This window comes from Rhinolophus sinicus, linkage group LG07 (genome assembly GCF_036562045.2).
Source record: "Rhinolophus sinicus isolate RSC01 linkage group LG07, ASM3656204v1, whole genome shotgun sequence".
Lineage (NCBI taxonomy): Eukaryota > Metazoa > Chordata > Mammalia > Chiroptera > Rhinolophidae > Rhinolophus > Rhinolophus sinicus.
The window spans coordinates 18793243-18808808 of NC_133757.1; the positions used below are offsets into that span (position 1 = coordinate 18793243).

The window sequence follows — 15566 nt, forward strand, 5'->3', positions numbered from 1 at the left end:
TCCTAGTAAGAAGAGAAACTTCTTACCTATCCTTCTTACTTCTTACTTAACTCCAGTAAGGCCAGGATAACAACGGGGGAAAAAATGCCAAACACCGAGATTGGACTGAGTAAGGAAATAAGTCTCAGATATTTCTTAGAGAGTAGGAGGAAATTTCACATTGGCATGAGTTTGGGGAGAAAAATATGGATATGGAAGGAGGATTTAAAGAAATGTGTTGTGGTCCATAGATAAGGCCTCCTTTGAAAAAATTTTGGAATGTTCTTCAAGTGTTCTTGGATAGCAAGCCAATGTTTCTTTGACTGGGATAGAGCACATAATTCTATTGAAGAAAGCTGGTTGTATGTTTGCATTACACATGGTACCTTCTAGTTTATGACTTCTTACCACCTCCCTTTTCTAAAGTCCTATCCATTTTCCATTTTAAAGGCCCATAGTTCTTCCCAAAAGCTCTGCATAACAGCCCAATATTCAGTGATTTGAAGTGTCATCTAAAATCTGTAAAGTATTGAGTATTTATAATATATACAGATATGTAGATATATTACACATTATATAACAGTATATAATTGTGATAATACAATGTTATCTATACTATTTACATATGTATGCATGTGTGTGTGTATATATAAACTTTAGAGGGAAAATGCCCTGGATCCCCAGCTAGAATAAATTCTTAATTATGTAATTCCAGAATCACATTACACAGCTTTCTTGCTCTGATGCCTGGTCCAGAATAGATTCTTAACGCATGGTGATGAGATTGTTAACACGAGCTTCTTCTATTTAGTCTTTCTAGCCTATAGGAATTTGTAACTTTTATCAATATCAGAAATGAATTTTTGTGTTGTTCTAATTGAACTTAGAATACTTTATTTTCTAAACCTTATTAATTTGTATCTGTATCATTGCATTTAAATGTATTATAAATTTACATGTCTGCCTCTCAAGTAAATCTGTTGGATTCTGGAGAATAGGGGCGATGTGTTGTATCTGAGTACTGAGCACAGGGCCTTGTGCATTTCAGGAGCTCTACAAAGATGAAAGAATGAATGAATTGCATTGGGAATCTCCTATATGTAAAAAGAAGGCCGAGAGGAATTTTTATATCTGTTCTTTAAATTAAAAAAAAGAAAAAGCTGTGGTATCATATAAGTAACACATGACTTAGGGCCAGAATACCTGATTCTAGCTGGCCACTTATCAGTGTTTTCCTTTGAATAGGTCACTTCTTTCAACTACTGTCTTCAAATACAGGTATTATTCTCTACTGAACATGGTTGTAATGATGATCTAATAAGATTACAGTTCTAAAATATATAATAGACTTTCATAGATAAGGTGATTAAGGCCTATTCAGTTTGAATTAATAAGTTATTGAGCAATGGCTAGATAAAGATGAGAGACTATCCAAAAAGACAGGATCTGTGTCAAAAACTAATGTCCCCCCAACGCCAGGTTGCTTACCCCTGGAAAAGGCCATTGAGTAGGACTGTGAAATTTCACATATTATTAAGACATTTTCTTAATCTTAAATAATAGGAAAAGACTGCATGACCTTTGAAGAGACTGACCCACCATATATTCTATGACTCATGAAAGGAAAAACAATTTGTAGATAAATCAGGAGAACCTGCTTTTCCACTGTGCCAAGTTAAAGCAAAAGTTTGGAAATGTCAAATCTAAGTAAAAACTCTTTATTTCTTGGTCAACTCAAGGGACACCGTCATCTCTTAATCTTTTAAAATTAACCACATCCTTTATGCAGTGTGCATACGTTAAGGAGCAGTAGAGAGATGGAGTTTTAATTTTTACCAATTTAATTTAAATGCAAATGTTACCCACTCACATGATGCTGCTGTGTACATAATTAAGCATCATTATAGACTACATGAATCATTTAGAAATCTCCTGAGAGCCATTCTATTATGTAAAACATACATTATACTGACAAGCAGCCAAATGACGTATACTTCTGTCCTCATTAATGCTCCTTTTGAATTACAGGTCAACCGATTATGGGACAACCTATGAGAAGCTAAATGATAAAGTTGGGTTGAAAACAATTTTAAGCTATCTCTACGTGTGTCCTACCAACAAGCGTAAGGTAAGAAATGTATATTCAGCATGCTACTTATTCATGACGTGACTTCTGTCTTGGTTGGCTAACCTCTCTAGCCACCTAGAAATCCATTACAGTTAAGCTTTAAGAGATGTGAAGATGAGGTGATGGATGTTAAGATGGTAAAATGTCTGACACATCGTAATTTTCAGATCAGCAGCTGTGACTCCACGTAGGAGGGAGAGGGGTAGGCATATCACCATTTCCAAAAGGCAGCTACAGGGAATGACTGTTGTTGGTTGGACGTTGCTGTCTCTCTTGTGAGAGTTCTGACCAATTGGTGAAGAATCAGAGTGAGCCTTGACAAAACAGAAGCAAACATGGGATTTTCATCTGATATCTCCCATTTTCCCTTGACATGGAATTAATAGATTAACTGGAATTGAAGTGACTGCATTGTCCTGCAGCAGGTTGGAAGTTCATTTCTAAAGTTCATTTAACCTGCATACAAATGCCAGGATGGAGGCACTGCCAGAAGGAGACTTGTATTAAGAGATCATCATAGAAAAAACCCTAGGTTTGCAGATGAGAAAACTAAGGTTTAAAGAAAGGGAAAGGTTTTCCCCCGTTGCAGAGTTATGAGCACAATTGGGACTAGAATTCAGGTTTCTTGGTTGGCAATCATACTGTTTCTACTATGCTATACTGCTCCTGTTAAGAGGGTTTATCTACTCTTCAGAGAGAAATATTATTTTCTTAGGAAGAAAGTATTTGCTTTTAAATAAAAAAGACCTATTAGTCTTAGAAGGAGAGTGGTGGTCCATTCATGGTTTGGTTTTAAAAACTTGTGTTGTTAAATTCTGAATTCTGATAACATTTTTGGGTATTACATGAATTGCATGAGATAACAATACCCATAAGGAAATAGAAAAGTATGGTCCTTTTCATATGTTCTAAGCCATATCCTGTTGTGATGGCAGCACTGATTTCTAGATTCCAATTTCACATCTGTCAGTCATTACTGTTAGTGACCATGGGTACATTCTACATTTTGTTGTCTGGACTGTGGAAGGTGGATGAGAACATCTCTAAATAGTTATCTTCAATGCTGGCTGCACATCCAAAGTGCAAGCCCTGGTCCCACCCTTGTTGCTCTGGATTAGGACTCAGGTAACTACCGTGAGCAAGATCCGCAAATGCTTCTGGTATGTATCTAGGATGAAGGACCCCTAATGTCACAGGAAATGTTCCCTCTGGCTCTAAACATTTTAAGTTCTTCAGTAGAAGCAGCATAGCTTACCAGTTGTGCGTAGACTAGTGTGGGGACAGAGCCAGGAGAGCAGTTTCCAGCCTCTCAGCCTCACATGGAAAGGTGCTGGCTGGGGTAGTAGATGGCTATCAGCTGTAATCAGATGGCCATCCACTGTGGCTGGTTGGCCATCAGCTTTTACCGATTAGCCATTAGCCATTAATATAACTGCTGTGGCTATGCTGGCAAGGGGGTTGGTTGGTTGGTTGGTTTGGTTGGTTGGTTGGTTGGTTGGTTGGTTGGCTGGCTGGCTGGGTGGCAGAGAAGTGGAAAGCAGATTGCAGATCGTGTGGAGCCTGCTTTCTGTGTCCACAACCCAGCCACCAGCGAGAACATAGTGGTATGACTCCCCTATCTATGGCTCCGTGGCTGTTCCTTTTTGGCCTCACCATGTCCTGCGTTCTGATGTAGGGAGCAGGAGCCGATTCCTTCATGACAACTCTAGTCAGATGGCTTGAGTAAAACCCCAGCTAAACCAATTAACAAGTGAACAACTATGGGGATTTACTTTATCTCACCAAGCACAGTGTCATCAAGCTTAAAATAGGAGATAATTACAATATCTACCTCATGAGGAAAGTTGTGAGGCTTATGTGAAACAAGGCATTTCAAATATTTAAAACAGAATTGTTAAGGTTTAATCAGTGTTTTCTTTTCATTTTATTCTCCGTTTTTCACCCCTCTCCTCCTCCTCCTTCATATAATTATCGGAGGCAATAGTAGTGATTATCCTCAATGAATAGAAGTATTCATTAGAACTTTCTACAGTGGTAGAAATGTTCCTCTGAGCTGTCCAATACTGTAACCACTAACCACTTGGGGCTATTGAGTGTTTGAACTATGGCTAGTGTGATTAAGGAACTGGATTCTATATTTCATTTAATTTTAATTGATTTAAATGCAAATGCCCACATATGGCTAATGGTCACAGTGTTTGACACCACAGTTCAGTAATGTCACCCTCAACTCTATGGTGATGGAAGGAGAACTGACTCTGGATGGTGAACACACCACGTGATATATAGATGATGTAATACAGAATCGTACACCTGAAACCTATGTAACTTTACTAACCATTGTCACCCCAATAAACTTTAATTAAAAAAAAAAATAACGTCACCCTCACACACTTAGAGATACACCCTGAATATTCCTATCATCCCCTCACTGGCTGATTTCTTGCCCATCATTAACAATTGCATGTTAACAATTTTGATCTGTGTATAGTCCTAAATTGAGGAGCTGAACTTAAATTGAGGAGCCTTTATTTTTATAATGATATTTAGTTATGTTTCCTGGCTTTCAATCAATTCTTATAAGCCCTATTGATTTTTCCTCTAGTTCACATTTTTAAATAAATTTCATTTACCAATCTACAAACTGTAGTGCCTACAGTTTCTCTTTGTAGGATACAAAGAGAAATAAGACAGCATTCTGCCCTCAAAAGTCGTGTATTCTAGTAATAAATGACATGACTTTTTGTACTTGAAAGGTCTCTTGACTCTGCTTCCACCTAGTAGGTGACTTTGGGTGAGTCATTTACATTTTTTCATTTGTAAAGTGATGTGGGCAAAAACAAAGTGATTTATAGCTGGAAGAGACCTGAAAATCGTCCTAATCTAGTGATAGCCTCGGTTTTATTGATGCCATTAGAAAGGAATATGATTTTTAAAAATAAGATGCACAATATTGGATGTGAGCATGGGTTTTTCTTTAGCAGCAAAATATATGGTGGTGATCTGGACATTTCAAATTTGTTTGCCTTGGCAGGACTTAAAGAGTGAGACACTCCAGTCCTGATGTAGCTCCTAGGACTGGAAGGAAAGCTTAGATGGAATCCAGCAAGGAGCACTGCCACCGAATCCACTCATGTCAATACACCAGTGTCAGTCAGGCTGCCTACTTCATCCATAGTTATCTGGAGGTTATGAAAGAGGGTGCTGGGCAGTGAGCATTTAGCTGAAATCAAGACTTGGCGGACCCTATCTCCGGAGAAAGAAAAATCATTGCCCATGACTGTGAGAGAACAATTTCCTTTGGGCCAGTTACCTTCCAGAAGTAGAGTCGGGCCGGAGCTGTTTAAATCAGTGTTTTGGGGTAAACCTAAGAAAAAGGATCTTTTCCTCTATAGATAAACAAGGCCTTCAGGGTCACTTTCTGTAATGTTGATCGATTTAAGAAATAGTGAAGGACGATGGAGGTCTTTACAATGGTGCACAAATTCAAGAAAGTTGACAAAGCAGTAAATGTGTGTAGTTTTTCTACTTATGAGGTGAATTTATCACCATGCAATAGGTATCCCACTTCTCCGCTGCCAAAGGGACATACTTGGACTAAAGAGATGGTACCTGCATAACATTTTAAAGTATGAATATATTTCCCCAATCAATGAGAATTTATATATTTTAAAAAAGAGGAGAAAGAAGAGGAGGAGGAGGAGAAGGAAGGGAAGGTCAGGCTTTATTAATTATGTAAAACAAAGGCACTTGCGTTCCTTCCAATTCTCCTAGGACTTCTGCGTCCTCCAGTGAAAAGGCAGGCTCCTTTAAAGAGTTGTATTAATTCTTTGAGTTCTCTAGGGTGCTGTCTCGCCAGTTAACATCTTTTGTACCAAATACTTCTATGTGCTTTTCACTTCAGTGGGAGCCACTGGAATAAAACTGACATCAGGGTTAACTGTCTTGCCTTCCCAGGAACCTATTTTGCCTTCATGTTCTTATTGCTATTTTTAGCTCCTTGTAAGGAATAGTACAGTTCTTCAATCAACATGTCTCCAGCAGTGGGCATCATGCCCTGGCTTTGCAGGCAGCTTGTTAGGGTCATTACTGGGATCAGAGTCCAGAACGAAGCAGGCCCTCGTTTACAGTTTAAATTGATGACTGCCCATTGGTTGTTCTGCTGCAAGCCTGCTGTAAATTACAGCGGCTTTCTTTGAATACGTCTGTTACAGTAAAAACTGTAATCTCCTCCTAGGTCAGCGTAGGAAATCTTGACTAAGACACATAGAAAGGCTGCTCCCAGGATTCATCCTGGCTCATGCATACTCTCTCGGAAGGAATCCTGCTCTTGGCCTCTGATGTATGAAACAGGCTCAAAGAACAAGAATAGGTGGATCCTGGTGGCAGGCTAGTTATCTGTCACCACGTCTCCATCTCCGAGGGGGAGTACTCCTCCTGCCCCGCCCCCGACCCCCCCAGTTCATGGTAAATCCCAAGTTAGTGTCAGTAGTGGTTTATTGGCTACGTACATATAATCTTCTATGAGAAAAGGTGGTTTAACCTATACCTGAAATAAACAGCTGGGATCTAGAGGGTGATGGGAAGAACTAATAATACACGTACAAATGTAGCAAAGAAAAAAAAAAAGAAAGAAATTGATGCTGAAATCTCAGTCTCACTGTTAAATTCTCACTGAGTTTATTTGTATTCTTCCTAGAAAGAAAGCATCTGTGTGTATCTATCAGCAATACCTTTCCCTTTTCCCCCAACCAACCTTAGTTGTTCTTCCCTCATGAAGTGTTGTTAACATCTTCAAGGATTAAAGAATACAAAATCCCAAGTAGCATTCATTGGAAGATAGAAGGAAAACAAGTGCTTTTTTTTTTTTTTTTAACTTGGAACGGCCAATCATTTAGTTGTTACATCCTTGTACTCTCTGCATACTCTGTTCCCAGCAAAGTAAAAACTTAGAGAGTATTTGTTCTTTATATTTCCCGTGCCCCCTCCACACACCTGCCCCTTCTCCTTTCTGTGTTATCACCACTTAATATTATTCCTGCTGAGAGAGACTTTCAAGACTTTCATCCTATAAATATGATCCTAGCTCCTCAAAACACATTGATCATTCTTTCGGGTCTATTGGCACATGCCCACATTAAACACTGTGTTTTCTCCAGATGTTTAGGTTTTAATTACCATACTGTCTGTGGCATTTTCTAAATAAGCATTTAATTATGGACTCCTTGCCTCTTCTCCTTATACCCTGGGTATGCTTAATTCCTCTTGTCATTTGCTTCGGTGGTCTGTGTATGTGACTTTTGGGGACAGGGAAGCAGTGTGGTTGAAAGAATCTGCCAGTTTCTCTTAGGGATACTTATGGCCTCCCTGAATCAGAAGATAAGAGATTTAGGAGGGTTTCAGATTCTGCCTTTTCACTTAACAGATATGGAACCCAAGTCCCAGAGAGTTCAGTGGCTTGCCTGAGGTTGCATGCAACCGGTCAATGAAAAGCTAAGATCCTTAGACCTTTAAAGTAAACCTCAAATGCTACCTATACCACAAAATTTAATCAATTGCATTAATGAGATTTTCTCACTCCTCTTGTCCCCGAGGCATCTATCTGCTTTTCTTTTCTAGCACTTCTCTCTCATTTCTGATTATAGCTGTTTTTGACCATGTCTCATCCCTCCTTTAGAATGCACAACCCTAGGTGGGGAAAATGCCTTGGTCTGCCTGGTAGTCCCTGACTTTCCAAGTGCAGCGTGATGGTGTACGGTCGGTGTCCAGCACATGGGTGCGGATTTGAACAGAACTTAGGCTGTGTTTTGGACTCTTGGCTAGAACTTGAAAAGCAAAGTGCATTGTGAAACCAGCTGTGGCTCATTTATTTTCTCTAATTATAAAATTAATTCTGTTTCAAGTGAATAAACAAAGATAGTAAAAACATCCCTGTAGGTTTCAGTCGTTTCTAGGCCATGCTGTATAATTTTATCCTTTCTAGCCGAAAAGAGCATGATTAATATTTAAAATACCAGGACTTTGCATAGCCGTCCCTCAACATTAACTGGTGAAGCCACAGGGGACTGACATATTGTATAATACATCAAAGGGGGTGCATGACATTTCCCTTGCGGACACTCAGTACTTGCTCATTCCATCCCAGCTCTTTCATCTGCCCCTTTGTACACAAGATCACATGTTTGCCTCTCATCTTTTAAAAATAATGTATGTTTCATTCATAAAGAATTGTGATGCATGAACTCGGAGACACAGTGGAAGTGGCATTTTCCAAACTTCAATGGCAGTGACTTTTGGAGCGAACGAATGCTTACTACGGACTTCCCTACACTTAACCTGGGAAATGATGGCTACAGGGAGAGATCATAGCCTTTGATCCTTCCTAAGTACAGCTGAGTGTTTATACTGTTTCAGACCATTAAGCGTTTGTTCTGTTTTCATCTTGAGCGTTGCAAAATCAAATCAAATCCAAGAAAGCGTGCCCCATCTACATTTTTTTCTCTGGGTGATTTTCCAACTGTCATCCAAGCCCCTGGGTTTCAAACAAGCTACAGAATAATAAGTGCAACATGCTCTGTTTGAAACAGGGCAGAGTGCCAGAAGCAGTGCCCACTAGTGAACTCCTTTGTCCCTGGGGAGCCCTCTGGAACTCCTAGACTCCAGAGAACACAGTTGGAAAAAAAAACACTGATCTTGGCCATTCCTCCTTTATATACTGAACTACACCTGAAACAGCCATGTACCTTGTATTATTTTATATAAATCAAAGCACCTATGAAAATATTCATAAATAAAAAAGCTAATAAAACCAGTTTTTTTTTTTTAATTTTAGCACAGTATATTACGTAGTAGGTATCTAGTTGATTTTTATTGAATCTTATCAGTGTCTAGAGCTAGTGTAAAAAAAATACCAGATTCACAATGTGCCTTGTTTTACAGAACTGAGCAGTTTAACTGGAAGTTTACTGTTTTATTGCATGTGACATTAAGTAGTATTAAGTACTTTTTTTGTTGGAAAGAAGTTTTTGCATAATTAACATCACATATTTGTTATTCCTCATTTGCATCACGTCTGTCACATATAATGAACATCTAATACATTAAATATTAATCATGAATTGCTGATCTAAAGAAACAACTAAGTTATATATGTATGAGGATCAAGTTTATATAATATTGATCTTACAATTCAATTTTTTTATTAGCTACATTTATGTTTAAAAATACGGGTAGCTAGCTAGATAATTAAATAGGTATAAAGATCATAGATAGATCCACAGATCAAATTTTCTAAGTTTAGATAATGTCTTCTAGTTGACTTCAGGTGGTATTTATAAGGGAGAGGGGATAAAACTCTGTCATTTGGTTTTAGTTCTTTTAAACAAATGAAATTAATCAGGATCGAGATAGCCTGTATTAGTCTCCAAATATTTATGAAATAAGACTCATCTGGAAATTGAATGTTTCTTATACCACCGATTAGGTATCAGAGGGCAGTTTGCCTGTATGGCCAGGTGATCAGAAATTCTCAAAAATGAATGGAAGCCTGTAAAGAGGCTGACCATTCTTCAAGTATGCATAATAGACTATCTGCTCAACCTTCTCTGGGGAGCAGCATTTTTTAAAATCTGGTTATCCACCTACGTTTTTATTTATTTTTGTCTCATCATCGGTCCTTGTTAGAACCGGTGTTCTCTGAAGTCTGGCTGGCCTAATGTTAAATGCCCATCTATTACCCTTTTATGAAGGTCAAATGCATCATTTCAGGTTGGTTCCAAGTTATGCTCCACTGTGGAGAATGGTCAGAGGTCTTTTCAACATTCTGGTCTGTTTGCTTCCAGCCTACTCCCTGCGGTTTCTCAGAGGTTTCCATCATCCGGTGTTTGACATCCTGTATCTAGAACATTTGTTTCTAGTGAATAGCCCATGCTGCTCTCATGACGGATGGAGATGAGTGCTGGCCGCTGCAGGAAATTTACCATATTTACTGGGGTGCGGATGCTTCACTCCAATATATCAGATCTGCCCAAAGCTTTCTCTTGGTGCTGTCAGGAAAAACAAAGTTAATGCCGATGAATCTTTAATAAGACTTTTTTTTTTCTTCCCTGGAGAAATTAAGAGGGCACCACCAGCCCCAGGGGCCGAATTGTTTCCATTTAAGCATTCCTTTTTCTGATCCGACCTTTCTCTTGACAAATCTTCTTTTCATGGTTCTGTCCCTCTGCTCCTCTATGCATCTACCTCCTATTTGACAGAGCCCCTAACTGCTAATATGCTTCTCATTCCATAACCCTCCAAGTCAACTAGTTACAATAACTTTTGCAGAACAAAACATTACAGCTCGTAGGTAACAACATGGGCTTAGATCTTAATAGGTAGAAAGGCCTGAGGTATGGGATATACAGTTCAATAACTAGGAAAGAACAATCTCTTCTTCTTTAGCTGCTTGGGCCTGTGTGTGTTTATCTGGGGACTAGAATACTAAGGAGTGCCATGATTGACAGGAAATGAGCATACCTATAGAGGATGAAAGGACAGTGTGGGTGAATCCAAAAAAAAAAAAAAAAAAAAGAATGGGGGAAAATAAAACACCCTGAATACACAACCTCTTACAGATAAGAGAAGTATAGGAGGAAAAGTACATGGTAAGCCAAAAGCGGAGATGGCAGAGATTATTACAAAGCATTTAAAGTAACAAAATAGTGATGAGAAAAAGCTAATACAAAAAAGCACAATGAAGACATAGGTAGAGGAAAAAAATAAAATCATAAACATTTTCAGCAGGAGATGTAGAATCTGAGATCTCTCAGAGAGAGGAAGGCAAATTTAGCAGGAACTTATTAAGACTTTCCGAGGGAGTACAATTTACTCTTATCTCTCTGTTCTTCCTGAGTGCTTTCAAAGATGTAGATGGTCGTGGGCAAAATTGGTTTTGCCAGGAAGGAAAGCACAATTATGACTCAAGTCTGGGGGAGTGGCAGGCCTAGATCTGTGCTCCCCAGCTCCCCCGTGGCAGAGCCTGAAGTTAATGAACTTTTGCCCTTTTCATGCTCTGGCTCCTAGCTACTCCCCAACCCCTCTGTGGGGTTTATGTGCACACCTTGTGGTTTCTGCACTCAGGTGTACCAGCTCAGCACCTCTGTGCAGTCACTGTGGACCTACACTTTGTCATTGAAGGGCGGTCACTGTGAATTTTTGCCTGATGGAGTCATTAGCTGTGGTGTCACGGTTAATATACTGGGCCCTGGAGCCAGTCTGCCTGGCTTTCAATTCAAGCTAAGCTGCATACTCGTGGTTTGCCCTTAGCTGAGGTTTTATTTGTTGGTTTGTTTATTATTAACCTCTCCACGATAGTTTTCTCATCTCTAAAATAAAATATAATGATTGTATCACTATCTAAAGGTAGTTATGAGAAGAGTCAACGCAAGCCCAAAGCAGTGCCTGACTCATAGCAAGCATTCCATAAACGTTAGTCTCACTGTTATCATTATTATCTGTTTCAAATTATATGGCCATGCCCTGTGCTGTCATTTGTCAACTCAGCCAAAATTATTAAATGCCTATTTTGTGCCAGATCTTTTTTAAGAACTAGGAAGTGGCATAGGAATAAAAGACACGGTCCTTGCTCTTCAGGCTGTGCAGTCTGGTAGAGGAGATGAATGTACAAACAGTCAACCACAGGACACAACTTATGTATCATAATAGCTATGTACATAGAACTCTATCTTAGGGGATTCAAGGAAGACTTCACAGAGAAGCAGATATTTGTCAACTTGAAAAGGGGAAAAGATGAAAACTATTTTTCAGTGTATCCTGCTGTCAGAAACCCAGTGTTCACAGACCACAGTGCATACATAGCTTTGTTTGATTTGCAAACATCAAATGAATAATCATGTGTCTATTTTGACTCTTAAAACATACTAATTTCCATTTATATCTGGCTGTACTGTCTAATGAGACCAAAAATGTCTCCAGGATCCAATTAAATTATAACTCTAACATAATAGCACAATTTATTTTCAATTGTTATAAACTTCTTTGCTGTCTTGCTTTTAAAATTAATAAATGGGCAGTGGTGACATTATTAAAATTGAATTAATGAAAATAAAATTAACCTTCTTATAGATTTCAGATATTCAGCATTTATCTTAAGTAACCAATAGTTACTTCAGTCAGAACTATTGATGAGATTTGGAGCTGAAATTTTAAGAAGAAATCAATTGAAGTATTGAACATTTAGCCTGTGTCCATTTCTTTGCATGCACATTGGAAATGTATACACACACACACACACATACTGGGGGTGCCAAAAAAATGTATACATACCTTGTATTATCTTTTGTTATCAGTATATATTGAGTATTGCAATTTTAATACAGAGGGTGCCAAAAAAATGTATGCATATTTTAAGGAAGGAAAACTGTATTAAAATTGTAATATTCAATATATGCCAATAACAAAAGATGAATACAAGTAACGTTTGACTTCTGCAGTTAAAAGAGGTGCTCAAAGTGGTTACCATCAGCACCCAGACACTTCTGATTACGGCGAACTACTGCTTGAGCAATGTTGACCAAAGTGTCCACTTGTATACATTTTTTTGACACCCCCGGTATACATCAGCAGTGAACTTTGCATTGCCCTTATATAGTTTGCCATCCTGCTGCAGGAATGCAATGGAAGAACAGTGCAAAATGAAGATGCTGGATTGCATGGTACAGACGACAAGGGTTTGGGGAGGACTGTAGTCTGGGTAGTCAGAAAAGCAGCATGAGAGGGCTTAAATTGCCCCATGAAGCAGACTGGTATGACATTCACAAAAATAGAATTTAGTTGAACCGACATTTCTTAAGTGCTAGGCAATAGAGATACAAACATGCATAAAACAGGGCACTGTCTGCATCAGGGAGATGGAAGGGAAAGGTATGTGGGTAGAAATGAGCATAGGGTTTACATTGATACAGGTGCTGTACCTTTCCTTTCCTGAAATCTTAATAATTTGATAATATATATTACACATCCTACTCTTTTGCATCCTAAAAGTGCTCCCGAAAGTGCTCCTTTGACAGATTGTGTATCCTCATTGTTGATTTAGAAACTACAGCCCCATTTAACTCATTGAACACTGAGGAAAGGGCAGTCGGTGGCTATCAGGGATGACGGGCAAGTGAGAAGCATGGAGTGAAACATGGCAATAAGAGAAGCAGTAGGGTATCTGTAGGGTATCAGGAGGGGCTTCTGGGCTTCCAGTGACGAGTACTTCATCTTTTTCCCCACTACTTTCTAAAAAGAGTCCCAAATTCTCTTTAGGATAGAATAGCTACAACTTCTTATTAAATGCCGGTGCTTTCTCCTTCAGCAAACCCAAATTTCACTGGGATGGCTGCAGCTTTAGGGGAGCCAAACCACCCATCCGGCTTGACTCAAATTATTATAGTGTTTGAATTCCGGAGGATGTCCAGCAAAAGAGCTGACTTGTGCTGGGGAAAAAGGTGTTAGATCTTAGGAAGGCGTTTGTCTGACACTGGAAGCAGTCTACTTTTCTTTTGAATGTACATTATGTGGTGTGTTTGTGTGTGTCCACCCCTTATGTTTTATTAATGTATTATTTAACCAGCAGATTTACATATTTTCTTGACTGGCTAATGCTGTCTTTGTTCCGTAGACCCAAGCCCTCTGTGCTTCCATGTGCAAGTGCATTAACTGACATTTACAAAGTCCCACCAAGGACTCAGTCAGTTACCACTATAAATGCCCATTGTTCCAAGAGAGCTGACCTTTACCCGTCGGCCCCAATTAAAACCTATCGCTTCTTACCCCTGCAGTGCTTACTGTAATTCTGGCACAATGCCCAGTGTAACTGGTGGGATGCATTCTTCTCAGTCCTCCTTTTCTTATTTTTCTTTTCAAAACAAAAAGAGAGTGACCCGCAAATGGAAATGTATGCTTTTGCTAGAAGAAAAAAGGGCTGATGACCAGAGTTAACTAGAATTTTCACTGAAAAGAATTTTCCCCTTTTGTGTCAACACGAGTGAAGACCCTACATAAATAAAATAATTAGGTCAAATCTGGGATCGCCTGCAGGTTTATCCCAGATTCACATATCAGAGCTGTCCAGTGACTATATGATGATGATTTGTTGCTAACTGCGGGGCCATTCTGCCCTAGGCATAACAAGTGGCCTTCTCCGTGGGAAGCTGATGGAGAGACCACAGTCCCAAAGCGCGGAAGTCAGGCACGCAGCCCTCTATATGTCAAATTATATGAGTGGCTAGTGCACTGCTAGGATGGTAGCCTTTTAGATAAACTTAAGTTTCTTTTTAGAATGGAATTTAAGATCAGAGGATTTAGATCTGGAAGTAGTTTGTCTGTGATTACAGATATTCATCAAATAGAAGATTACTGTTTTTGGCAGACCAGCAACCTAAGATGTGCTAGTTTAAGGAAACAAATGTGGCAGTGTATTCAGTAGTGTATCATGTCCTTTGTAACTCTTTCTACTCTTGACTTAAAATTTCTCCATCTACTGTTGTGCCAGGGGTATGATGATGCTTACATTTTAATGAAATTTGAAGCCAAATTCTACTGACCCAGTTATTTTAGTAGAAATGGCCATAACATAAACACAGTGGCCCAAGAACAAGCCTGTTTATACTCAGATTGAGACAAGAAGTCCTGATTTGCTAAAAGTATATGGAGCTTGAAATTTGCCTTTCCCCGTTTAGTTTCAAAGTCCAGATCTAAGCAAGCTGAAGCTTGACAGAAAGCACTGTCGTCTTCTTGTAGAAATACCCTCTTCACACCTTCTCCCTGCACTGCTGGTATGAACAACCAGCCTGAGGGAATGTTATTTGATTTACAAAGAAAATGGTTCCTGCAGTTATATTATCCTCCCGCTTTTAGCCCTCTTTACTATTTGGAATTTTATAGACTTCTGAAGATAATACTTGTACAAAGGCTTAAAATTTCCCAAGAGCCACAGCATTTCGCATTTCCTACCCACAGGCCTTGGTGCAGCCTGGCAGTGTAACACTGTGAGTGGGAAGTGATCTGGCTCCCTGGAGATCCATGTCCGCATCCCATTACCCAGCAACCAGTGGAAACTGGTTAAGCTCATATGATAAAACCCAAAGATTGTCAAACCTAAACCATTCGGCTCCATTTATTGCAAACACAAAATTTTGCCCATGTTTCATTATGTTCCTCCCATACAAACCCAACTCAGGGGAACCACAAAGAACTCTGAAATAAATATGTGGGAGAGAATGATGTTGCAATTGAATATTACTGTCTACAACTACTTAACTTGTTTCTTCTTTCATTTTCTTCCTTCCTTCCTTCCTTCCTTCCTTCCTTCCTTCCTTCCTTCCTTCCTTCCTTCCTTCCATTCTTTCCTTCCTTCCTTCCTTCCTTCCTTCCTTCCTTCCTTCCTTCCTTCCTTCCTTCCTTCCTTCCTCCA

The 15566-nt window shown here is 39.2% G+C and overlaps 1 protein-coding gene across 10 annotated transcripts in view; it reads left to right on the forward strand.

The window, feature by feature from the left end:
- SORCS1 (sortilin related VPS10 domain containing receptor 1) overlaps positions 1 to 15566 on the forward strand; it is a 462347-nt gene that overhangs the window by 239124 nt on the left and 207657 nt on the right. For all 10 annotated transcript variants that reach the window (XM_019725092.2, XM_019725090.2, XM_074339088.1 and 7 more), the window contains exon 3: positions 2008 to 2107. In XM_019725092.2, coding sequence (XP_019580651.2) covers positions 2008 to 2107 — 100 coding nt within the window. The remainder of the gene's footprint in view (positions 1 to 2007; positions 2108 to 15566) is intronic.